Source organism: Sorghum bicolor, chromosome 1 (genome assembly GCF_000003195.3).
Source record: "Sorghum bicolor cultivar BTx623 chromosome 1, Sorghum_bicolor_NCBIv3, whole genome shotgun sequence".
NCBI classification, from domain to species: domain Eukaryota; kingdom Viridiplantae; phylum Streptophyta; class Magnoliopsida; order Poales; family Poaceae; genus Sorghum; species Sorghum bicolor.
In genome coordinates, this window is record NC_012870.2 from 72,559,702 (window position 1) to 72,585,121 (window position 25,420).

The 25,420-nt window shown below is 47.3% G+C and overlaps 4 protein-coding genes and 1 long non-coding RNA gene across 6 annotated transcripts; 1 reads left to right on the plus strand and 4 right to left on the minus strand.

Annotated features, from left to right (window-relative positions):
- LOC8085256 (ubiquitin carboxyl-terminal hydrolase 2) lies at positions 1,025 to 4,460 on the minus strand. Its single transcript, XM_002468183.2, has 6 exons — positions 4,263 to 4,460; positions 3,957 to 4,008; positions 3,142 to 3,188; positions 2,376 to 2,422; positions 2,190 to 2,292; positions 1,025 to 2,104 (listed from the first exon to the last, which is right to left on the minus strand). Exons 2-6 carry the CDS (start codon positions 3,985 to 3,987, stop codon positions 1,337 to 1,339), a joined length of 996 nt encoding a protein of 331 aa, XP_002468228.1. The 5' UTR covers positions 3,988 to 4,008; positions 4,263 to 4,460; the 3' UTR covers positions 1,025 to 1,336.
- LOC8085257 (phytosulfokines 4) lies at positions 6,467 to 7,384 on the plus strand. Its single transcript, XM_002465565.2, has 2 exons — positions 6,467 to 6,717; positions 6,841 to 7,384. The coding sequence occupies exons 1-2, from the start codon at positions 6,577 to 6,579 to the stop codon at positions 7,045 to 7,047; spliced, it is 348 nt and encodes a 115-aa protein (XP_002465610.1). The 5' UTR covers positions 6,467 to 6,576; the 3' UTR covers positions 7,048 to 7,384.
- Positions 15,636 to 18,241, minus strand: LOC8056857. Of its 2 annotated transcripts, XM_021451070.1 has the most exons (9): positions 17,920 to 18,241; positions 17,700 to 17,812; positions 17,511 to 17,560; positions 17,037 to 17,270; positions 16,587 to 16,736; positions 16,339 to 16,434; positions 16,214 to 16,234; positions 15,953 to 16,124; positions 15,636 to 15,829 (listed from the first exon to the last, which is right to left on the minus strand). In XM_021451070.1, exons 1-8 carry the CDS (start codon positions 18,174 to 18,176, stop codon positions 15,957 to 15,959), a joined length of 1,089 nt encoding a protein of 362 aa, XP_021306745.1. In that variant the 5' UTR covers positions 18,177 to 18,241; the 3' UTR covers positions 15,636 to 15,829; positions 15,953 to 15,956. The 2 variants fall into 2 exon arrangements, with proteins under 2 accessions (XP_021306745.1, XP_002468229.1); XM_002468184.2 differs by having other exon boundaries at positions 15,740 to 16,124; positions 17,920 to 18,240.
- On the minus strand, positions 20,638 to 22,523 carry LOC8085258 (pentatricopeptide repeat-containing protein At3g13160, mitochondrial). Its single transcript, XM_021453207.1, has 2 exons — positions 22,514 to 22,523; positions 20,638 to 21,991 (listed from the first exon to the last, which is right to left on the minus strand). Exons 1-2 carry the CDS (start codon positions 22,521 to 22,523, stop codon positions 20,790 to 20,792), a joined length of 1,212 nt encoding a protein of 403 aa, XP_021308882.1. The 3' UTR covers positions 20,638 to 20,789.
- On the minus strand, positions 23,089 to 25,420 carry LOC110433999. Its single transcript, XR_002451492.1, has 2 exons — positions 25,039 to 25,420; positions 23,089 to 23,155 (listed from the first exon to the last, which is right to left on the minus strand). It is a non-coding gene; the product is annotated as an uncharacterized LOC110433999 (long non-coding RNA).

A 25,420-nucleotide genomic window follows, 5' to 3' on the forward strand; every position in this document is an offset into this window, starting at 1 on the left:
GATTTGCCCAATCACGGTACCAATTTCAGTGTTAGAATCCAGAATCAGAGGTATACAGGAATGGGAGAAGCAAGAACGGAACAGGGTAGCGGGAGCAGGAGGACTGAGACGAGTTCAGATATCGCTAGGTTCGTTAACCGATTCAGTTACAAAAACAAAGGGGAAATTTATACCCCTCAGCCGGCACACAGACCCAAAACGGATACCGCAGCCCAGCTCGCAAGTCGGCCCATCATCCTCCTTACCGCCTCAAAAAAAAAAAAAAAAAAAAAGAGTCTCCTTAACCTCCCACGTCTCTTAACAATACCCACACCTTATAATACAGCTTGGGGGCAACCTGGGCCATCTGGGTAACCTCCGGAGATCAAATTGACTTCCTCCGATGTGGCATATAATCTGCTGGAAGATGGGTTCCACTGTACCTGGGGGGTGTTTGGTTGGGGTGTTACCGTAGCATTTTCTTGTTATTTGGCAATTAGTGTTCAATTATGGACTAATTAGGCTCAAAAGATTCGTCTCGCAAATTACTCTCTAGCTGTGTTTTTTTAGTTTCGTAAATAGTCTATATTTAATACTCTATGCATGTGTCCAAACATTCGATGTGACGGGAGTTAAACTTTTCGATGAGCCTTTCTTCAATAGCCGATCATCCACAATCTTCAGAGGTTCCAATTCAGATTCCAGCAGCAACACTGAAAGTTGATGGAGGCACATGCTTTTTCAGTATTGATACATGCACAACCGGATGAATCTTTACAATCAGCAGGCAACTCCAATTTATAAGCCACATTGCCAACTTTCTGTAGTACAGTATCTTGTGCCACTGCCTTGGACAGGAACTGACTGCACAGCAAAGAAAAGTTTCTAAGCATTGGTTCAATTTCTCATTTTGTCCATCTGTATGGTACGAGGAACTCATCGATAACTGGGTATCTGAAAGCTTGAACAAATCCTGCCATACAGAGCTTGTAAAGATCCTGTCCCTGTCGAAGAGTAGGGCAAATTGGAAGAGTAGACATGTTCGTGATTGTGTCATCCTCTACGTTTCAGAAACAAACAAGGCTTGACATGTGTCAGCAAACGACACCATTTAGTTTGCCAGGAAAATAACTGGGTGAACCATGCATGGGTTTCATACAGTATGACTGCATACAGTCCACGGGGACCTCGCCATGTCAAGGTTCATTCACCTGAATATGTAACAGCAGACATTTGTGCGCTACCTAAAACTAAGGGTAAGCATAAGTTTCAAACACTGGCCAAGAAAACAAGGGACACAGGGCCAATCTCTACAAGGAATCCCCAACTAAAAGAGACAGTAGGTGTATTGCAGCTTTCACCTAGGACTGGGGCCGTGAGACTTCTGCTTCGCCTTTGCCTTCTCTATCAGGGGCTTCAACTGCTGCTTCTCCTCAAGAATCTTGAGGAAATTGAACAGGAACGGTGCGTAGTTATGCTTTCTCCTCAAGTTCTCCATCTTCCACTTCTTCATCTTCTCTTCCTCCATTATGATCTTCTCCGTCACAGACTCAATCTGAGCTGCTACCTCTGCCAGTGACAGCTCAACAGATGGCACATGCCTAATCGCAGAAGGATCGCCCATCTGTTGCAAGAGACTCTCCCTCTTCCTCTGGAGGTCTTTGAGCTCCACCGTGTACATCTCCTTCCGGTTCTTTAAGATTGCCATCACACTGAATCTTATCTCATTCTGAGAGAACAGGTCAATGTGCTCTTTAATCACAGGCTGCGCTAGCTCAAGCCACCCTGTATCACCAACACCACCTGGGCATTTTCCCAGGCTTATTGGTCCTTCCTTTAACCCATCAAGCTCATACAGGACGCCATCCACTGGAACATAGCTTATGAAATGGTAGACATCATCATCCTTGCTAGGTGGTTTCTGCTCCTCAGAAACCTCTGACCTTGCAAACGAGTTGTTTAGCATGCGAATGCTTGCACAATTGACTATAGCCAATCCTTTGAGCTCAGGTGGCAAATCCTTTGCAAATTCCTTCAGCTTTTTAAGTTCATCACTAAGGGTGATGCCAGGAGAGTTCAAGAGAACCGAAAGGATAGCTTGGGTTGCACATGCATTGTTAATTATCTGCAAATGAAGAACATCCTTGATTTTAAGATATGCAAATGAATAAAGGTGGGAGGAGTTGCTTGCCAACTCAAATGCTTCTGACCTGGTTGGCAAAGAAAAGGTTTTGGATTGCATCCTTGATGACAGGACGCTCATCCTTTTCTGAAGGTCGCCATTTGTATAGTACTATTAGCCCATATATTGGCCTGGCAAATGCCAACTAAATTAGGTTCAGTTAACTCAGAAAAATAATAGCATTCACATTAATGCTAGATGTAGGATAACATACTGAAGATCATTGAGAGCATCCAGGTCAAGTGAGTAGAGTTCATCAACCTGGTAATGAAAAAGATAACATAACATATCTGCCCGATTTTCAATATGTAAAAGAAATGTCAAGTTTCACAGAAAAAGAAGAAATAGCCAAATAGGAGAGCCTCACTCTTGTTTTGTAAAATGTAATTTTCTGTTCTATGTTGCTGCATACTATATGTAGTTTTATTATTAGAAATAACTAAAAGCTTGAAAAGTACAAGAACAAGCTACAGGCATCAATAGATGAAGAGGAAACACCTGTCACTATTTTACTATTTAAGTATACTTAGATTACAACATGTTTTAAATAAAGACTGTTTTGGTCTTGTAAAAAGCCACTTACATGGTTCAGACAGCCTAAAGAGCTAGTATAAACTAATCTGATGGCCATTTATATGTTTAAGAGGACCTTAACAACTCACAATGGCTGTTTTATCATACAATCATCACAAATTATATCAGGCAACGTCAGTCACAAAGTGATGAAAGTATTAAACAAGCAAAACGTTGCCAGATATTCTTGGTTATAATACCTGTGTGGATAATTGCATACAATTCATTCCACTAACAAGAAAATATGCATTGTATGCTCACTTCGGTAAGGTGTAAACATGTATCAAATTCAACGTACTGCCAATCTTACTGTATATATAACTTAAAAGGTGGGGGTGACTGTTTGCTAGCCATCTACCTTTATCAAGGCACATAGACTCATAGAGTGAGGGTAGTTGATTACTTACTTGAAGACCCTTCAGTTGCATCTGCTGCAACATTTCTGTAAAAACACCTGAATATACAAGATATGAAAGCTCATGAGCTATTTCTTCCTTTGCCAGAACAAAAATATCAAACAGTTACAAGGTGAGAAAGAAATTCACAGTGTGGGCCAGTCCAAAAATATGGAGGAAGAGAGGTCTAGGTTCTAGAATTTTGTTTTCCTCTCACTGCATTGCAAATGCAAAAGCCAGGAGTTTCTTGTCACAGCTCAATATGGAAAGGCAGCAATGCATGGAATTGTAAATTGAGAATGACTATTGTGTTACTCTGAGACGACACAAAATAAAAAAGGCAGAAATTCTGTGACTTCGAATTTGAGAATTACCATTGTATTACTTTGAGGGAGTGTCCTAAAAGACATGGGCGCTCTTCTAAGGTGCAACAGGTGAATGCAAGCAGGCATATACATCTCAATTTTCCAACCTTACTAAAGCGGGTTGCAACTCGCATGTACTGTTATGAAAAGCTTATCTTTGTACACCGCTAATGCAGGTTGGTCCAAACAATAGTATCAAAGCCCAATGAAAATAAAATGACATTAGGCAATCATCAGTCAACATGACTGGTATGGGTCGGTCCTGTATACAAAATGCACGTAGGCTTAGAGTCGAAATTTCTTTTAAGAGCAATTGGTTAAAAAAAGGCCAATCGCTCAATCAGACCCAATGATGAACCCGTATCATCGTGCCATACTTGGAATGTTTGTTTAAAAAAAGAAAAAACTCGCAGTGTATTAAAAACAGATGCATAATTTTTTGGCAACAGAGAGTAAATTTACCAGGATCATTCTCGACTGCGGCCCACGACATGTTGAGAGGCTTGCTCTAAGACTGCAGACAGAAAACGTAGCAGTAAAGTTGCATTCTTACAGAAATTAGTGGTACCGGATAGTTCATCTAAAAGCAGGGTTCACTAAGCGCACGCTTCAGCGCGCTGAAGCGCTAAGCGGACAGGTAACGCTTCGCTTTGGGGCAGAAGCGCTCCCAAAGCGGCGGGCGCGACCGCCATGGTGGAGCAGCGGCTGCTGGCTCCCGCTGCCCGCCGAGCTGCGAGAGATGGAGGAGCTGAAAAAAGTAGATCTTACCGGCTCCTTCTCCCTTCTCACGCGGGATGGACGCTGCTGCCCCTGGATCCACGCGCTGCGGCTCCTCCTCCCTCCTCACGCGCATAGCCGGCGACGGAGAAGAAACCCGGCGGCCAGGGACGACCGGACGGAGGGAGGCATTGGGATGCCGGCGGACCAACGGAGAACTACCCGAACTAGGCCTCTGGGTTTTTTTTTTTTTTTGAGCAAACTGGGCTCTTGGTGGATCCAAGCCAGCTTCCAATATGCACTGGGCCAAAATAATACGGCCCACTGCCCGCGTACGCGGATAGCGACGATCCACACCAAACCCCAAGTCAGCGTCACGACTTCACAGTCACAGCTCAGAGAGTCACACAAGCTAGCAACCTTGTCAAAAAAAAAAAAAGGCCAGGTTGGCAGACCGCAACTTGCCCGGACATTCTTCCTGGGCATCAACTGTTTGCACACGCATCAATGCTGGCATAAAGGCTCTGGCTTGCCTGTGTTCACACTTCAATAGGAGTAGGACTGTAGGAGTACTAGATGAGATTCACGTCGTACAGTAGCGTTCTCGGTCGGTCGATCTACCATCGTCCCATCCCATGCATCGCGGGCGGCCACTTGAAGCTCCTCCTAGCCCGCAGTAGTCAGTGTTGCACTTGCACGACGGCGAATAGAGACGATCGTCCGTCGATACTTGTTGAGTGCACTCGCGCGCCGGCCGGCATCCACAGTACAGGAGACCCGATCGAGATCCAGCAGATTGGCCACCAGGAGCTGCTCTTCCCAGCACGCGACGGCACAAATAGCTAGCCGCACACAGATTGCCTACTACAGTACTACTACTGGCAAGTAGCTAGGGTACTACTACTGTGCACGTGGGGGCCGACCGAACCGAACTCTGCCATGACGCTCCGAGCCACTCCATGCGTGCCAGCGTCCGCACGGCGGAGCGCGCTCGGCCGGTCCCGGGGCGTCGCGTCCAGAGCGAGCGCGCCCCCACATCTCTTGATGACGCGAGAATCGCGGGCCGCCAGCGAGCTAGCCAACTCCACCCACTTGCCGCCGCGCCGAGCACGCTAGCCACTAGCCAATAAGCGGCTCACTAGCGCGCCGCGCCGGCGCGGGACGATCTGGCCATGCATGCAAGCGCCAACTTGCCGCCGGCCGAAGCGCGTACAACCACCCGCGCCGCGCCGCGGAGAGGAGAGGAGAGGCCAGGGAGCCAGCCGCCACCGCCTACTACTGTTGGCCGCCGTCGACGCTATCCAGGACCAGGACCAGGGACTTAAAATCCAAGTAGCGGGCGTGCCCACGTGCTCGTCGCCGTCGCCGAGATGTCGTACGTACGTTACGTGACCTGCCCGCGCGCACCGGCAAACGCCTTGGTGGTGTTGCCTCGGCGCGAGGGAGCTGTGTGTGTTGCGCGCCGGTAGGGGTTGGTCGCATTGGCTGCCGATCGATGTCTCGTACGCCAGCAGGGCGGTGTGAGATCTATCCATCGTCGCGTGTTCCATGCGTGAGACGGTACCGACGACTACAGGCCCCAACCCAACGACGGGTCGATGGCGACCATATATCAGGTGATGCGGTACTGAAAAGGTGGCCGGCGCGGTACGTCGCCGATCGTCAGTGTGGCCCCGTCGACCAAGACGTACCATATATCTGGAAGAGCGCATGGTCGACACGTGCAGTCAGCATGCCGAGCACGTCAGTCCACCTCTCTCTCGCTCTCGTGAGCGTCTCAGTTCTGCTACAGCTCAAGTACTCCAGCAGATAGAGTAGATTCAACAGTAGTACTCGTGAGTCCTGAATCCAGATCGATGTGCAGCTACTCCGTAAGTACCAAGTGTGAACACTGAACACTAGCGATTGCAGTTTCCAAACAATGTAAATAAATAAATAACACGTACAAAACACATGTGTTCATACTGAAACTTGTGTGTACGCATGCACCACCTCTTCCACATCCACAGGTTGCTGTGGTTGAAGACGACAGGAAGATTCCGGCGCGCACAAGCGTCGTCTGCTAACGCGTCATGACCGAAGGGTCCCGGCGAACACAGAGAGGCAGAGAAAAATGCCTTCCGGCTACGGCAGCATCGGCATCGCTTCGCTGTTGATCGAGCTGCATTACAGCGGTCCTTGTCTCATCCTGTGGCCCGTTTCCGGCGTGGACGTACGGTGGTGAGCCCATAGCTAGCCGCTCTTTATAAATAGGATACTATCTAGCTCCCATGTTGCAGCTCATCCTCACCTAATAACACAACAGCTCTACTGAACATCATCACTCGTCAGGTACAGGTAGACAGAAAGAGAGACCTACAGAGAGATGGCCTCCGGCTCCAGGCAGCTCAAGGCTAGTCTCCTCGTCGTAGCAGCTCTGCTCCTCCTCATCTGCACCTGCACTACTAGGGGGCAAGCAGCAAGGCCGGAACCAGCAGGATCGTCCAAGGACCACATGCCACAGCAGGTATATATCGATCCATTCGGCAGTTTAATTATGTTCTGTTCTTAATTTCAGCTGCGCGCGCGACGAGATTTTGCCACCATGCATATATTACTGGTCATTAATCTTCCCTTGTGCTACTTGCAGTTGCAGCACGCTGCTGTCTCCGCCGCCGGTGGTGCTGCTGGCCATGAGAAGAGTGGCTCAGCGGCCGGGGTGGAAATAATGCATCGAGATGAGCCGGAGGAGATGATGAGCGAATGTGAGGGCGGAGACGAACGGGAGGAGTGCCTGATGAGGAGGACGTTGGTCGCTCACACCGACTACATCTACACCCAGGGGAAGCACAACTAATCACTTGTGAAAGAAGTTCGGGGGACAAAAAAGCTCGCAGGGTTAACGAGCTAGCCAACCTGAAGTTCTACAGTGCCGTCAACTGTGGATTATATATTGTTCAATACCTAGTCTTTTTTTTTCCCTTTCTGCAGTTCTGTGAGCTGTGGATTATTTTCATGTATACTTCGTTAATTACCAGTGTGATTTTCCGTCCGCTTCTCGAGCTTATGTACGATATACTATCCATAGACCATATACTCTTGGCTTGAGAAGCTAAATGGAAATTCTAGATTACTAGCTAAAGTCTACCCGCTGTAAATATTACATCTATGTGTACTCTTATGCTTTCGTTATATTCCATAAGTTTTAAATTTTAAGTCGTCATTCTAACTACATAATTTGCATGATAAAAGTTGTGCATCTAGAAAAGTCACAACGACTTATAATTTAAAATGGAAGTAGTAAGAAAGTCATATTTTTCATTGTTTCTGCTCAAGCAAACATGGATGAAAACCGATACACTTATATATATCTCGAGAGCAACATATGAAGAAGTGAATACGGACTTTTTTTTGCTGTCTCCACTACATGAGAAATACACTAACATATACGTGAGCAACTAAAAAAATATGAACAAGCACAACCAGAAATTCCCAATTTGTCCTAATGATGTGAAATTCTCCTAGTGTTTTAGTATTTAATAATTAGTATAATTTTTTTTACCAAATATCTCCTAGCGAGGATTTTCATATGGTATGATTAATGGTATGTTTTTTATACTACCTAAAAATAGTAGGAGAACTCTACCATTTTAGTAGTGAAAAACGAAGGTACACTACAATTTAATATTTTGTCTAAAACATCGAATAAATGGAAATTTAGACCGTAAGCCAACCGTATCGACACAAGGGTATAAGTCAATCATGGACGCCTCACCTCAGAGCTAGCAGCACTGCACTTTGCCTCTCTTCATAACGAAAATGTTCACTATTTCTCGTTGCTGTTCTTGGCTGCGGTACCAGGTCTTCGCTCGCATTGTGGAGCTGCAGGGCCTGCGCCCTCCCCCTGGACCCCCCGATAACGATGACGATGATGACGCAGACGAAGGTGATGGCTTTGGAGGAGACGCGGGCCATGACGGTCATGACTTCGACTATGACTACGACCCATGCCCGCGGCGCGACTCCGACGACGACTCGGTTGACTCTGACCCCCGCCACAGGAACTCGCACCCCACCTGTGTGTTCAGGCAGGGGGATTCTGGCCCCAAGCAGCGGGCAGTCCTGGTGGGGGAGCTTCTCTGTCCGGTGCGCGAACGCGCGTTCTCTCTGTCGGGTAGCCCCCCCCCCCCCCCCAGCGAGCTTGAGAAGCATCTCTCTGAAGACGCCGTCCAGCTCACGGCCAATCGCTACGGCGCCAGCGAGTTCGCTATCCTGCCGCCGGGCACTGCTCTTCGACGTCACCCCGACACAGGTTCTGCTCAGGGAGAGCAGCACCATCGCAGCAGGATTCGTTGGCCGCTTCATCAACATAGCCCCGTGCCTTCTCCAGGACGGCCGAAGTGTCGGGATCCCTCCGGCGCCTTTCGTCGACTGGTGGCCTAGCATCTGCGTCCAGGCGGAGCAGACCTCTCATGTTCTGGAAGCTCAGCCACTCGCTCCACCACAGTCCTGCTCTGACTGGTGGTCGGAGCTTGCAGGGGCGAAGCTGCTCCAGTCGGGCGCTTCGGACGGCAGCGCAGGCGTGCATGCCAGCAAGCCTTCCGCTCCGCCATGCTCTGATTTGCCCGCTCCAGGGTGCCAGGAGTGTGTCAATGCGGCCAGCAAGCCATCCGCTACGCCATGCTCTGATTTGCCCGTGCCAGGGCCGGAGGCACTTCCTGTTAAAGGTGGGCCAACAGCGGAGTCCGTCGCAGACTTCATTGGCAACATGCTTCTGCCTCTTTAGGAAGCTGTGCTGCAGGAGCGGCCACGCCTTCGACGGTCCAGGGTGCTGCAGGACGAATGGCAATCGCGCCGGAGCGAGCGTCTCGCCGCCAAGTCCGCGTTCCGCGACCCACATCCAGAGAAGCAAGCGCAGCGGGTACTCCTGGGAAAATGGGAAGGGCGTTTGGACCCTGCAACGCCCGATCCTTCCATCGCTCTTCGCTTCCAGGAAACCTTCCATGATGCCATATCCTCGGAACGCCGGGAGGACATGAGGCGCCTCTTCCCCATGCTTGCTGGCGGGGTGGCTCCGTCGACCCCGGGTCGCGTCTGAGCCCGCGTGAGCATGCCCTGTGGCCTCGTCACAAATGAGCGACAATCACTTACTGCTATGGAATGCGCGTGGACTCAATAGTCGGGCGCGGCGGAATGTGCTTCGTAATATTGTAGAACTTCAGCGGGCGTCTATAGTGTGCGTCCAGGAAACAAAACTGTCAAACATCTCAGCATCCATTAACACGGAACTCACTAGGTCTTGCTATGACTTCGGCTTCCTACCGGCATCTGGTGTGGCAGGTGGTGCGTCCATCTCCTGGCGAGTGGACCAATGGGATGTCTCGGCATCAGTCCGACGCCGCTTTTCTATCACCATTGAGATTCGATCGCTTGCGTCCCAACAGCTGTGGTGGCTGTCTAATGTTTATGGTCCAAGCTCAAATTCGACTCCCGAAAAGACAGCCTTCCGGCAGGAGCTCAGGGACATTCGTGCGGCTTGTGCTGGGCCGTGGCTCGTGTGTGGAGACTCCAACCTAATTTACCAGGCGGCGGACAAGAATCACGGCCGACTACACCGCGGGCACATGCGTGCTTTTAGGGACACGATCGATGTGTTGCAGCTCCAGGAACTCCACCTTTCCGGTCGCCTGTACACGTGGTCAAATGGGAGAGACAGCCCCACCCTTAAGCGCATCGACCGAGCCTTCGCTTCCGTCGAGTGGCTGCAGCTATACCCATTTCACCACCTGCGGAGTCTCGCTTCGGACTGTTCGGACCACTCTCCGCTGTTACTCGTGTTGAACTCCCACCCCTGGGCGGTTCCACGGTTCCGCTTTGAGCAGTTCTGGACGCGCGTTCCTGGATTCCTCGACACGGTGCAATCGGCTTGGGGGCAGCCAAACCCAAACATTGACGCCTGCAAAAATCTCGACATCAAGCTGCGTGGTCTTGCCCGCACCCTCCGCAGCTGGTCCGCATCCAGGGTCGGCAACGTCACAACCCAGCTCGCCTACGCACGGGTCATCATCCACGCGTTCGACGTCGCCTAGGAATCTAGGCAGTTGTCTGCCGGGGAGCTGGAGCTCCACCGGGAGCTCAAGGCGCGCGTTCTTGGCCTCGCCTCTCTGGCAAGGACCATGGCTCGGCGCGAGCACGCACCCGGCACCTCCGCGACGGCGACGCATGCACCAGATACTTTCATTTGCAAGCGTGTCACCGCCGACGGAAGAACTATATGCTAGCGATACAGCACGAGGGCCACACGTTCACTGAGGATGAGGCCAAGGCGGGCGCCGTGTACAGCTACTATAACAGCATCCTCGGCACGCCATTTACGCGCACTCACAGGATCAACCTCGCTCAGCTCCCCTTGTCGCAGCTGGACCTTTCCGTGCTAGCTGTGCCGTTCACGCTGGACGAGGTGGCGTGCGCGGTCATGGAGTCCCCGTCTGACAGAGCCCCCGGCCCGGATGGGTTCGGCGTGGGCTTCGTCAAGGCGGTGTGGGCTGCGATGGCCGCGGATGTCATGCGTGCTTTCTCGGCATTCTGGGACATGGACTTCCGCAATTTCAATTGTCTAAATGAAGCTCTCATGGTCCTGCTGCATAAAACCTAGAACCCGGAGACGCTCCGCAATTACCGGCCGATCAGTCTAATCCACACAATTGGCAAGCTCTTCGCTAAGACCCTCGCCATGCGCCTTCAGCCTTTTATGTCTGAGCTCATCAGCATCAACCAAACAGCCTTCATTAGGGGTAGACGCATCCACGAAAATTTCAGGACGGTGCAGCTTGCTTGCCGGTGGCTGCACGGCCGCAAGATTCCCATGATTTTGCTGAAAGTGGACCTAGCAAAAGCGTTCGATACGGTCTGCTGGCCTTTCTTGCTGGAGGTCTTGGAACACAGGGGGGCGCGACTGGATCTCTTACATGCTCTCCACGGCCTCGACCAAGGTTCTCATCAATGGTCGGCCGGGACATCGTATCTACCACGCGAGGGGGCTTCGACAGGGGGACCCGCTGTCTCCATACCTGTTCATCATCGTCATGGAAGTCCTCAACGCCCTTCTCATTGAGGCGGACAGGCGAGGTCAGCTTCACCCTCTGCCCGGTAATGTGATCAAGTTCCGGACGTCAATTTACGCGGACGACCTTGTCATCTTCATCGCCCCGCACCAGCTGGATTTCTCCTACGTCCGGCAGATTCTTCAGCTATTCGCGGGGGCGTCTGGACTCTCCACCAACTTTGACAAGTGCTCCATCACGCCCATCCGCTGCTCGGGCGAGCAAGTTCAGGAAGTGCTTCAAGTGTTCCCCTGCCGCCTTCAGAGCTTCCCATTGAAATACTTGGGAGCGCCGCTTTCGATCTCGCGGTTGTCAAGAGACAGCGAGCAAGCTCTGATCGACTCCGTGGCTGCCAGGATCCCAGGATGGAAGGGCGACCTGCTCACCTTGGCCGGCCGGACCGTCCTCGCCCAAACCACCCTGTCAGCGATTCCCGTACACGTCTCCATCACTTGCGCTCTCTCTCCATGGGCTATTTCGGAAATCGACAGATGGCGTCGTGCGTTCGTATGGGCGGGGTCGGACAAGGTGTCCGGTGGTCGTTGCCGTGTTGCTTGGCCAGTGGTATGTTCCCCGCGCGAGGTTGGTGGCCTTGGACTCCCTGATCTCAGGATCCTGGGATTTGCGTTGAGGCTAAGGTGGGAGTGGCTCCGACGCTCAGACGTCCATGCACCTTGGGCCCTCCTCCTGTGTCGTACAGAGAAGTGCGTTGAGGCTATGTTCAATGCCTCAGTCACTGTGCAGGTCGGTGGCGGCGAGCGGGCCTTATTTTGGACAGACTCTTGGCTCCCGGACGGACCGCTAGCGAGATTGGTGCCACGACTTTTCGATAGGGTCAGCGTGCGCAACCGGAGGCGCACCGTGCGCGCAGCGATGGATGGTGAGCGATGGGTGCGGGACATCTCTGGTGCCAGGACTCAGCAAATCATGCTGGAGATTGTACAGGTGGCCGATAGGCTGCATGCGGTGACCGTCACGCCGGGCGTTTCCGACAAGTTCACTTGGAAATGGACCTCTGATGGGCAGTACTCCAGCTCTTCTGCATACCGCGCATTCTTTGTGGGCTCGTCCTCACTTCTGGGTGCGAGTGAGCTGTGGCAGACCAAGGCACCGCCCAAAGTCAAGTTCTTCTTCTGGCTGGCTCTCCATGGACGGCTCTGGACAGCAGCTAGAAGGGCGCGCCATGGTCTCCAGCAGACGGCGGTATGTTCGCTTTGTGGTCAGCAGGACGAGACTTCCGACCACCTTCTCCTTGCCTGCGTCTACAGTAGGGAGGTTTGGTTCCGCCTCCTGAGCATCGCGAACCTTCAGCAACACGCCCCGGGCACGGACGACACTCTCGCGGATTGGTGGCTAGAGACTAGTAGTATCATTCATACCGATGTGCGCAAGTCCTTTGACTCCATTGTTCTTTTGGTCACCTGGGAAATTTGGAAGGAGCGCAACAGGAGGACGTTCGACGGCGCCCACCGTTCCAACTCCTTGCTTCTAAAGCGCATCCAGGAGGAGATGGAGTCGTGGGTGGCAGCGGGATACCGGCTCCTCTCGCCGCTTGTTCACCTAGTCTCCTAGAGTGTACCCCCCCCCCTCTCTCTCTTTGTGCGGATTAGTTCTCTCCTTAGTTTATCGGTTTAGCTCCACCGTTAAAGCCGGTGCTTTGTGTTAGTGTCTTTCGCCGTCTTCCCTTGGCATCTCGTCATGGTTCTTTACGTGCTTGTACTCAGACTCCACTTTTCCCTTAAAGCAACACGTGCCAATGCACGCTTTCGAAAAAAAATTATTTTTAGCGCAAATAGATGAAATACGCATTCACTTATTCTTTGCCCTTGTACTTGAGTTAGACGGCGGAGGGCCGGAGGTGGCAGATTTTAAGTTTGACAAAAGTCACAGCAAAAGCTTTGCTCTCTCAGCAATCATGTCACAAAGTTTAAATTATAAGATGTTTTTAACTTTTCTAGATATATTATTTTTATTAGCTATATATATATAATACTGTATGCACAACAACACCTATATATATGTCTAGAAAATATAAGCATCTATTGGAGCTTCGAAACCGAGTGCGCATTTACGCTGCAAATAACCGAACAACGACGAGTTGTAGTCACTTCAAATAGATGGTTAATTCTTGACAGAAAGATTACACGTCTATATCCGCCGAATATATTTATGCTGAACCCGTATATGACATTCCCGTTGATTAAAAGCCTGGCATGAAGGACGGCGTTTAGGCTAATCGTTGGTCATTAGCCAACCCCCACAAATCAAGCTGCCTGCTGCATTGACACGTCCAACCATTCTGAGCTAACAAGGCGATCGAAGCCAGATTCGTCAGGCCGGCTCAACAACCGAGTATTATAACCCGTCGACTTTTCATACGCCTTTGGTCCACTACTTTTCGGCGCGACCAATCGATAATGGACCTGCCATGGCAGTTGAATCTTGTGAGTACCAGTCAGACTGTCGCTAGTGCCTGGTTGGTCAACTCTGTCGACCGTACTTGCATGTGGTCCGGTCTTTTATCACTTTGCAGGGTGTAGTTGACCGACAGTTTTTTAAGGGCCTGTTTAGATTGGGATGAAAATTTTTTGGGTGTCACATCGAATGTGTCGGAAGGATGTCGGAAGGGGTTTTTAGAAACTAATAAAAAAACAAATTACATAGCTCGTCAGGAAACTGCAAGACAAATTTATTAAGCATAATTAATCTGTCATTAGCATATGTGGGTTACTGTAGCACTTAAGGCTAATCATGGAGTAACTAGGCTTAAAAGATTCGTCTCGCGATTTTCAACTAAACTGTGTAATTAGTTTATTTTTTTTTATCTACATTTAATGTTCCATGCATGTGTCCAAAGATTCGATGGGATGGATGAAAAATTTTTAGGAGGGGAACTAAACAGGGCCTAAAAATGTGGTAGGATTTCATTATAAACACGATGCATTACATGAAAAATAGAAAAAGTCTACTTAACCCCCCAAAATATCTAAGGTGGAATACTTCACCCTCCAAACTATAAAACCGAATATTCTACCCCCGGAACTTTTAAAACCGGTCAAATAACCCCCTCGAGTGGTTTTAGAGGGTCTTTTTGTTTTTTCTTTTTTATTTATTTTCGCTGAATCTTTGAAAAAATCATAATAAATCACAGAAAAATCATAAAATAAAAAATTCAATTTTGTTGGACTTCTGATGAGTAGATCTACATAGTGAATATATAATATGATATACTTTAGTACAAAGTTTTTTCTGTAGCTTTAAATCTATGTTTTTCTGTAATTAATTAGAATAATTCATATATGTAGTTCCTTTGGTCCAATTGTGGTAAAATTTTTATGGTAGGCTCATTATTGTATTCTTGAACTACGGTAAAAATTTCATACTCTTTGGATCATATATAACTTATTTATAGATAAAGCATAGATTTAACAAGAATAAAGCTAAATAAATCTATAACTAAATTTTACTTGATCCAATGGATACGAAACTTTTACCATAGTTCAAGCATACAATAATGAGTCCACCATAAAAAATTACCACAATTGAACCATTGGAACTACATATATGAATTATTCTTTTTAATTATAGAAAAACATAGATTTAAATCTACAACCAAAACTTTGTACTAAAGTATACCATATTATATATTCATTGTGTAGATCTACTCATCAGAAGTCCAACAAAATTGAATTTTTCATTTTATGATTTTTCTATGATTTATTATGATTTTTTAAAGATTCAGCGGAAATAAATAAAAAAGAAAAAGACAAAACCACCCTCTAAAACCACTCGAGGGGGTTATTTGACCGGTTTTGAAAGTTCAGGGGGTAGAATATCCGGTTTTATACTTTGGGGGATGAAGTATTCCACCTTAGATAGTTTGGGGGGTTATGTAGACTTTTTCCGATGAAAAATCCCCCGATTCAACTATTGTTCAGGACGTAAGGGAGTGTTTGGCACTCCATGTTTTTAGCTCTGTTTCATATTTTTTAGCCAAATAGATTTAGCTCCACACAACTCTGTCTATACTTTAAAGAAAAAGATAAAGTTATGAGAGTAGAGATGCTCCACAAACTCGTGTAGCCCAGGCTTAATCGAGGCGGGTACTATATATAAGAAAATTGCCTCAGTTATAGTCTCTTAACTAAGGCAGTTATCCTAACCCAACCATCTTGGTTATTGTTGGTTGTATTAGGGCAACCACCTCGGTTAATAAGCATTAACCAAGGTATTTACGTTACATGGCCCACCTCAGTTAAGCATTAACCGAGGTTGCTGCTGGGTTGGCTGCCCTGCCTTGAATAACCGATGTGGACAACTGGCCCAATCGCCCCGGACTGCATTTTGGAAACGCTGCACAAAAATTTTGTGTGGTAGTGATGCTTGCTACACCGAAAAAGAAACTCTATTTTGTCACACAAAAAAAAACAAAACCAAACTGTCCCATATGAGGATATGAACAAATGCACCGATTATCTGATCATATCAGTCGCAGTGTTGGACTTCATAAGTTGGTGTACTTTGGTTGGTTGTTCACTGCGTGAACAGACATGCAGAATATATTCAACTTTATACAAATGCAACCATCTCAGTAAGCATACAAAATTTTAAATAGTCAATTGTTGTGTACCGGCCGGGTTTGGGATTTGAAGGTCTGACCCAATTAGTAAGGCACGGTTGCAGTGACTGTTCTGTGCCTGGGGTCTGTCAGGATGGAGCAAACGTTAACAAAGCCGACTTTTCTCATTGTCTCCTCCAAATCCAACATGTAGTACTCGTCAAGGAAAGGCTCGGTACTCTTCATCAGAGTGAACAAAACTGGGGATAGTTCCTGGAATACATGGAAAAAAATATTATCGTCCAATGTGAGTCATTTGATTGAGGTGTTGTTGAAATATGGTGCTGACTGTCGAAGCTTACCTGAAGTACTTTGGATTTTGGCTGCAAAGGATTTTAGAATGAAAAAAGGAGTTATGGTAGTCAGTTGTTTTAACAAGATTGCATATTTGTACTCTTAGGAAAAGCAAGACAAAAGAAATCCCTACCGAATTGTCTGTTAAGGCGATTGTTCCTCCTGGGCGAAGGACCCTGAATGCTTCCTTCACCAATCCGGTTATTGCTCGTGCTGGGCACTCATGGCACTGCAGGTTTTTTAGAAGAGACGTTACTGCATTGGTGGTGACTGATATTCTGTGCTTTTGATTGCAGAGATGTTTAGTGATAAATTTATGGTAACCACTATTACAGATTTTAAATCCATGTAAAGAAGATTTTAAATATGACAGAAAATTACCACATAAGCAAGGGAGACAAGGTCAAATGAATCAGAGGGCAGCCCAGTCGCTTCACCATTCGCATGAACCCAACGAATAGGGTTTGGCCGTAACAATTTTTCTTCCTTTTGTGCTGCCACAGCAAGAAAGTATGGTGATAGGTCGAGCCCCTGCATTATTCACAAACATTTCTGAATTGAATGCATGGTTGTGCACAACTACTGTGCCATGAATACGCAGAGAAGACTGCAATGTATACAAGCTACTTACTATCTACTACTCGATTATTCTTTTGGTGAACATGGGTTGCTTGTGAATGGTCCAACAATGGGATAGATTCAGATAAAATTGTACCGATAATGGCATCATACTATTGATAATTAATTTGTAATATAAAGATACTGGAGCTTATTATTGCTCCGTACGGAACAATACACAAAAGGAGCTTAAGAAGAGATTTGAGAGCTTACAACAGCTTGAGCTGAAGGGAACTTCTCGGCGAGGTATCTGGTGCTTACTCCAACAGAGCAGCCAATGTCCAAGATGTCATTTACTTGACAGTTCCCCGAGTACTTGACATGATGCTCCTCAATTACATTCAGCCAGTTCCCGCGGACGATTTGGTTCGCCTCTTCGATCGATGTAGCATCAGGTATGGCCCTCTTTGCGATTGACATTGTTGCCGGTTCAGCCTCTGCTGCAGCCTACCTTATTCAACATCAAATTAACAGTATGAGCGTACACAAAAATATGATATCCTTCAGCTGTTATTTCCACGTCAGTTAAATAACCAAGAGATTTTGGGTATCATATTTTCAGGATTTAATAGAACGGTGTCACATTTTTTACGATTTTTTGAGCGGCAACCTAGGAATATTACGAAAAATTGAGCTGCTGGTTATCAGAGTATATAAAAAACAATGAGAACAAAAAAAGTGAATTACCAGCCATGATAGATTCCCTTCGTCGTAGGCATGAAACGGGTTGAGATAATCTGATCAAGAGAAACAAGGAGTTAATTATATATCACTCCAGTTCACTGTACTTCGTATAGACTATCTTTGGGTCGAATATAATGGTGAAATTAATCAATGAAACTGAAAGAAAGGAAAGGAAAGGGAAAGTAAGCTCACAGTCAGGGTACACGAGGTTTGGGTCTTGGATTCTCTCGAACACCTCGTACACGTCCGACTCCAGCACCTCCTTCGTCATCTCCCTCCACGGGATGTTCGACTTCTCCGCCGTCCTACACAGAAGCATTTACCGACATCGCCGCCATTCCCCAAGAGAACAAGTGAAGAACAGTAATGTCTAGAAAGAACTAACGGCGCGCAGGTTTCTGTTTTGTACTACCTGATGATGACCTCGCGGGAGGCGAGCTTCAATAGCGAGTAGAGCGGCTTGAACGCGATGAGAGCGCCGACCAGCCGCGACAGAGGGGTCTCCCCGGACCACGCCGGCCGCTCCAGCGCCCCCTCCTGTGGCACACCAGTCCCCGTTCTAGTGACCGCCGCGACGACGATGCCATTGCGCTGGCGGCGGCCCGTGGGGCGCGAGAGGCCTTTCCCGGCGGTGGCTGTGACGCCGGCGCGCGCGAGCATCGCCACCATGTTTGGTTTGGCTGTTGCTTTCCCTGGGCTCCAGTTTTTGGCTCGTGGTGGTTCTTGAGCTCTCGCTGGATTGGGTGCGTCGCAATACCAATACGGGTAGTTCCGTTATCCGGAAGGATGTGCGGCGACCAGTAGGGCATCAACACGTGGATGCCCCTGCCGCAGGTTTTTTTTTCTTCTTTTCATTCACTGTGTTCGTTGCCAAGACAACACAATAAACAATACTTACTTCATTCAAATAAACTTAGAAAAATAGTACGGCCTAATTGTCTTCAAAAGAGAGTGTATGATACTCTCTCTGTTCTAAAGTATATGTCACTTAGATTGTTTTGTTCATTTATTTTGCTATGTATCTAGACATATTATTATTATGTATAGATGTATAGCAAAATTGATATACCAAAAAGTCAAAGTAAACTCCAACAATTTTGCATTTTTTGTTTAGCAAAACATGGAGTTTGCCAACTCACAAATAAAAATAGTAAAGCTAAAAAGATTCCATCTCCAACCGTTTTCCATAATTCTTTTGCAAAAAATAGAACTATGGACCCACTTGTTGCCCATGTTTTTTCCTCGCGCGCCTCCGTTAGTTCACGCGGTTTTTATTTTCCTTCGCCAGTTCGTCTAGTCACCCACAATTACATTTAGCCGCCCAACAAGTCTTTCTAGGGAGGCACGTCTAGGCTAGCTAGCAGGCACGACACCGATGGATTCCGGGTTGCTGGAGACTCCACCAAGCCAACAACTGGAACTCCGACGGAAGATGGCGACACCACGGAGCAATAAAGATGGCGGCACCACAGAGCAATCGTGTGAAAACTCCGACGGCGGCACATGGGAGAAGGAGTAGGTGTGCCGGAGAAGGATACCCGCGCGAGAGGAGTCTCTCCATCGCGCAAAAACACCAATACCAAGCCTCACGGACTTTTGCATATATGCACAATTTGACCCTCTATTTGTCAAGTTGCCAAATTTGTCAAAGTCAATTGCCAAACCGTTGGAGAGTTTTGAGCTTTTTTTTTTTGCAAAAAAACAAGAATGCCTAACTCAATTGCAAAACCGTTGGAGTTTTGGAACAAAGGGAGTAATATTTTGAACCAAATTTATAGATTCAGTATATATGTTCATATACTTATAATATGGCAAATATAGACATAGATGGCCATAAATTTTGTTTCCATGATCACGCTTCAAACATATAACCATTCTTATTATCATATATGATTAAAAAATATGATACCGTTTGAATCCCCTCGGAACAAATTTCTAGGTTAGGTTTAAAAAAGAAAGAAAAGTAGGGGACTTCTCTGCCTAAAGAAAAAGGAGAAGTTGTGAGAGTAACTAAACAGGAGCTTCACAAATTCTTCTTCTTTTTTTTTAGAGCTGCTCCATAGTGTAGTTTGTGTAGTAGAGTTCGTGGAGTAGTCTCAAACAACTTTGAGATTAAAATGTTGTCTTGAAGACTCTCTAGAGTAAGACGAGAATCTGAAATAGGATCTTATATTGCCAACTTTGCGAGTTTTATGTTGTCTTCTTTGTGTCTCTTTTAATGTTGACGGCTAGTATTGCTTCAATTTCAGCAAGGCCGGACTGGGAGATCAATGATCAGAGTTGGGATAACTTGCTCCAACACGAACCATGAAAACAATTAGTGAATATATTTGAGTTATGCAACTTCATAGCATTAGTAATTTTGGCACCCAGCAAGGGATCTATCATCTATAGGCTGAACACTATTAAGTCATCAATAGTCTATTGACCCATGTCTCTGTACATGTTAGAATTTTACTAGAGAATTGCAATTGTACAGGTACTCCCTCCGTCCACGAAAGAGTCAATTTCTAGAGTTGTCCTAAGTCAAACTTTTTAAACTTTGACCAAATTTCTAGAAAAAAATGCTAAGATTTATAGTATCAAATTAGTATTATTAGATTCATCATAGAATATATTTTCATATAATGTGTATTTTATATTATAGATGTTGTTACTCTTTTCTATAAAGTTAGTCAAACTTTAAAAAGTTTGACTAGCACGGATCCTAGGAATTGATTCTTTCAGGGACGGAGGGAGTAATTCTACCGTATCAGGCCAGCAAAGAAGTAGAGCAAGTTTGCATCGCCATGATGCCATTCTAGGGAAGAATAGGGGTTTGCTTCTAGTGGCAACGGATCTAGTGCAAACTCATCTCCCGTGCAAACTGTGCAAACTCTAATCTGGACCGCTGGATGTTGATCCAAGAGGGCGCATGAGAGAGGTGGAAGGAGGGATTTGTAAAAGTGTGATTAAGAGCGGGCGGTTAAGTGCAAAATGACCCAATCTCTCCGCGCCTTTGGATCAACATCCTGCGGTCCAGATTAGAGTTTGCACAGTTTGCATGGGAGATGAGTTTGCACTAGATCCGTTGCCTTGCTTCTAATATTATGTATAAGGAGCAGAGGTGTTTTTACTAATCAACCTACAGTAGAGAAGCAAAATAAACTATTATCTTACTAAAGTGCTTGAGAATTTCAATTGTACAAGCAATTCTGCAGTATCAGGCCAGCAAAGAAGTAGAGCAAATTCAGTTGGCATCACCGCATGACACATCAATGCTTAAATTACAAAGGTATATCCTCACTGAGCATTTTTTGACTCTTCTTCTTCTTCGTCGTACCCATCTTCATATGATACAGAATCTTCTGAATCAGTTTCAGCTTCTACATCATTGTCTTCTCTAGTAGGTTGTGGCATCTTCAAACCCTTGTGTGGTATCCTCAAGCCTTTTCGAGGATAGTAGCTAGTCCTTCCAAGTTGAACGATCCTCCTAGCTTCCTCCATCCTTGATGCAGCAATCAATGCAGTCACTACTCCCTGCAGCAATGAGCACTGTACTCTGCACTTCCTACGAAAGATCTCATGGCAGCAACTTAGAGCACAATCAAGCTCTCTAGCCTCCACAAAATGTGGCACAAGGGTATGAAATGTGCCCCTATTTGGTGCACATTCATTCTTTATCAGATCATCATATACCTTCTTGGCTTGATTCAACCTCCCTTCCTTGCAATACCCTCGAATCAGTTCGTTGTAGGACACTGAATCAGGTTTTGGTCCCTCCTTTTGCATCCTCTCAATCAATGCAACTGCATCCTCAACCCTTCCTTGGGAAATCAAACCCCGCAGCTTTGCATTATAACACTTCGCATCCGGCTCAATATTCCTCTCCTTCATTATCTCCCAAACTTTCTCGGCATCATCAAAGCTATCATTCCTGTAAAACCCATTGAGCACAATGTTGAAAAAGATGTTATCAGGGGAAACACCGCGCTTCTCCATGAGTGTGATGACATCGAGGGCGGCCGAGAGCTCCCGCTTCTGGCACAGCGCACTGATGAGTATACTGTAAGAGTATACAGTGGGTACAATGGTGGGGTGTGAGGCCAAGATCTGCTGGAACGCGATGGCGAGTGCATCGAAATCGCTGGCGTCGACGTAGGTGGCGAGGAGGGCATTGAAGGTCATGATAGACTTGTGCTTCGGTGGAAGGTCATGGAAGATCGCGGCGGCGTGGGACGGCATGGAGGCGCGGCCACAAAGGCGAATGAGGCGTGCAGCGAAGCCCACGCTGGACGCCTTGATGAACGGCTTCTGTGAGTCGATGATGGCCGCAATGGCGTCGTGGCGGCCGAAGGAGGCGAGGCGGGCCACGGCCACCTCGTACACGCGGTGCTCGTTGCGGAAGCTTTCAGACGCGGTCGATTTGGCGATGAACCGGGACACCAGCTTGTCCGGATTGCGCTCCCGGAAGATGGCTTCAGGATTTTGTTGAGATTCCGGGACTCACGGCGCTCATCGGGTTTCGCACCTGTAACGCCCCGCATTTTCACTACCAAGGTAAAAATGCCGGCTTAAAGATTATTACTCCACAAAGCGATGCCTCCTCAAGTAATAACCTTAATCAAAGCATTGCAACAAAAAAAAGTCAGGACCTTACAAAAGTGTTATATTTAAGGGAGTAGGGCAATTAGTAAATATTACCTAAAACAAGAATAATTACAACTCTTCACATAATAATAGGGATTTTTCTGTATCATGTATTTCTTCCGTGACTTTCTTTAGGTCATGTGCTTGGCATATCTCATCTCTTTTATCTGAAGAGGGGGGTTAATAGCAAGAGTGAGTACAAAGTACTCAGCAAGCATATAATAAATCAAATGAAATGCATTCCTAGCCATTTATCATATCATTCTTCATCATAGACCATTTATCAAAAAGTTGCATATTTTAGAAAATAAGTTAAGAAATCTATTATCACCCATAAGTGAGATAGAGCCTCCTATAGACTCCCGTAGCCTCCGTACCAAGAGACATGACGTGAATTCACGGTTTTAACCCTGCGCAGGTTTGTATCGCTTTACCCATGATTATCTTGACCAATTTTCCATCACACTTCCTTAGGTATGACTCATAGTCAAGATACCGTGACTTTCCCCACTTCCGTATATTATATACATCCACATCTATCCACGTGCGCTAATATATGCGCCTGGGTGTACTTCATCGACACCTGATTGGGGATTTCATCACCCAACCCTCTCCTCACTTACCATAGGGAGTATATAACAACATTCATGGGTACCGGACTCGGCCCGTCACAAACGAGTTCACTTGCCGATACGATTTCATACGGCCCACATAATGAGTGAGAAGGGTGAGTCCTTGTATATTCATAGTCGATATAGAGATAGCTTGACCGACCCTAATTCATCATCACATTCCATGAGCTCCCTCTATATCGAATACTTATTTATCATCCAGTAGTCACTATCCATCGTAATCATCATGTCCAATTTAATTTAGAAAATATATTTTTATGCAAGTATTTTGAAATTAAGTTCTTTTTATAAAAAATTGATGTGTCATCTACATGACTTGCCTGTCCTTTAGCATGTCACTCAGATCCACTCGTATACTTCATAAGTCCATCGACGTTTTATTGTCCCCTGTAATTATAATAATATAACATATTGGTATTTTGGAAAGCATAACATGTACAAGTATACGTAGCCATGTGTCTTACCTACTGTCAAATATGATTTAGACGAAATATATTGTGGATTGAAAATTTGTTGGTCACTTGGTTAATTAATATTATTAATAACCTTGTTTGTCTACACGTGAGTAACACTTGAAGTCTTGAACAAGATAGTATCCTATACTAGTACTAGTACTGAACACTAGCAGGTCAAAGGCCAACAATACACGCACTCTGTCCTCACACACAGTACACGCACTCTCTGCCTCTCTGGTCTACCTCCCGTCTCTCCCTCTCTGCTTCTATTTCCCCTCCAGCAGCCATGGCGCCCAAGGTGGATGCACCAAATCCACCTCCATGGATGGATCCCCTGCAGTGACTACTACCAGAAATCAAAGCCCATAAGAGTTCAGTTGTTATCTAGCTATTTTTCCCCTTCGATTTGGCATCCCAGTGTCCTCTATTTTGGGATTCTCTCTGCTGCTAGACAGGTGTAGTGACCATGGCTCATGGTTGCCCGTGCGCTAGCTGAGGCACAAAGGGTTGTGCGCCGCCGGCGCCGGCCGTGGGCAGCGCCCAGGTCTACAGCTTGGCCGTTTGGTGGCTCCGGGTCAGTGCCGAGACTCCGTTCAGTGAGCAAGTTGAGTTCCTAAGAGTGTGTTTGGTTCCCTGTATTAGGGCCTAGCCAGGCTTATGTAATACAAGTTGGGCTTGTTTGGATGCCTGCTCGGCCTGCTAGCCAGGCTACCGCAAGCCAGATCGGGGGTAATTGGGTGGCTTCGTGGAACTGCTTCCTCGCGTCTCAGGTGCGTGCCTGGTGGCTGACTCTCGCGGTGGATCTCCGGCGCCGCGGTTGAGCAGGGGACCAGCGGCCGTTCTTCATGGGGTCGAGAAGCTAGATCTCGCTGCCGCCAGCGCCGAGGCCGATTGCGGCAAGAGGAGCGTCTACCTCATGGACTGCGCGTCGATCTGGGGTTACGCGTCCACGCGCGGCCGCAACACCGAGATGGAGGACGCAGCTTCTTGGGCGTCGGAGAGGAGCAAGAAGCAGAGAGAAGGGGCCACCGGAGGGGAGCTCGATTTGACCACCACAGGAGATGGAGGTGCAGCTTGTCTTGCTGCCCGTTGACCGCGCCAGCAGCTGAAGCCACCCGTCGTAGCAGAGAGAGAAGGGGCCACCGGAGAGGAGGGGGCTGGCCGGAGAGGGCAGGGCAACCCTCCATGCCGCCGTCGGACCGCCGCCCTCCAGCCTCCGCAGGGGGAAGGAAGCAGCACGACCGTCGGAGCTTGGGGATGGATGAGAACAGGTCGAGGGTGGATCTAGGCAAGTGAGGGTGGTTTCGTGGTGGCGATTTGGATTTGGTGACTCGGGGATAGAGTATTTTGGGCAGCAGCAAGCTTTGCTCGTGCTTGGACGGATGGAGAAGATGAAGGTAAACTCACCATGGCAAAGAAGAGGTGACTGCACTAGAACTAGTCTGATAACCAAACAAGATCTAGCTAGGCCAGGCTTGCTTAGACACAACAACCAAACAAGTGCTGGTTGCATAACTAATGCTGGCTACAGCTAGCCTGGGCTATTTTTGCTAGCCAGGCTTGGTGGAGAAATGAACCAAACACACCCTAAGCTGCTCCTGTACACCCTCCCCTTCTATGTCTCTTGCCTCCTTAAGTGTATTACTTCTAAAGTTAATATCATACTCTAGTTCTACTTGTGCTACTGTGATTTGTGACCCCTCTCTGAGATGGTGGGCTGAGAGATGACACTAGGAATTAGTGATGTATGTTTGTGTTGTACACATTCTTTACTGATGTGTGCTTAGGAGGAATCGACTAGTGTTGGAAATTCACCTTTGTTTTGGGGACGAGCTCGACCGAGGCAGCAAGCACACGAACATGGATGTGGCATCCTTGTACTTGTGCAACACCATGTTTTGCGCTTGGTTAGCCCACCGACTGCTTCTCCTGATCTCTGCTAGACCGTCCTCCCCTCCAACTCCTCTACTCCTTGGGTTATGGCTACTAGTATATGATTTGGTGGTCACAAGAGACTTGTTGGTGATGACTAGTAGGAGAAACCGTGGATGGTTTTGTGCCTTTGGATTTTTGACTGGTTCTCACTTTGTTCTCCTCTTCAGGAAGTCTTAGGCTACTGGTCTGGTTCTTGGCTTTCCCCAGGCTCCTCTTATTTGTTCCCCTCCCTATTCCTACTGTAGTACTACTCCGCCTTACC

What these genes read in the sequence shown, in the direction of transcription:
- LOC8085256 (XM_002468183.2), bottom strand. Translation starts at nt 3,987, where the DNA reads ATGTCGTGGGCCGCAGTCGAGAATGATCCTG. An exon ending in CGCAGTCGAGAATGATCCTG is followed by an intron (nt 3,189 to 3,956) that starts GTAAATTTACTC and finishes TTGTATATTCAG; the next exon opens with GTGTTTTTACAGAAATGTTG. An exon ending in ACCTTTTCTTTGCCAACCAG is followed by an intron (nt 2,105 to 2,189) that starts GTCAGAAGCATT and finishes CTTCATTTGCAG; the next exon opens with ATAATTAACAATGCATGTGC.
- LOC8085257 (XM_002465565.2), top strand. Translation starts at nt 6,577, where the DNA reads ATGGCCTCCGGCTCCAGGCAGCTCAAGGCTAGTCTCCTCGTCGTAGCA. An exon ending in AGGACCACATGCCACAGCAG is followed by an intron (nt 6,718 to 6,840) that starts GTATATATCGAT and finishes TGCTACTTGCAG; the next exon opens with TTGCAGCACGCTGCTGTCTC.
- LOC8056857 (XM_021451070.1), bottom strand. Translation starts at nt 18,176, where the DNA reads ATGGTGGCGATGCTCGCGCGCGCCGGCGTCACAGCCACCGCCGGGAAA. An exon ending in AAGGGAATCTATCATGGCTG is followed by an intron (nt 17,271 to 17,510) that starts GTAATTCACTTT and finishes TGAATAAGGTAG; the next exon opens with GCTGCAGCAGAGGCTGAACC. An exon ending in TCCCTTCAGCTCAAGCTGTT is followed by an intron (nt 16,737 to 17,036) that starts GTAAGCTCTCAA and finishes TGAATAATGCAG; the next exon opens with GGGCTCGACCTATCACCATA.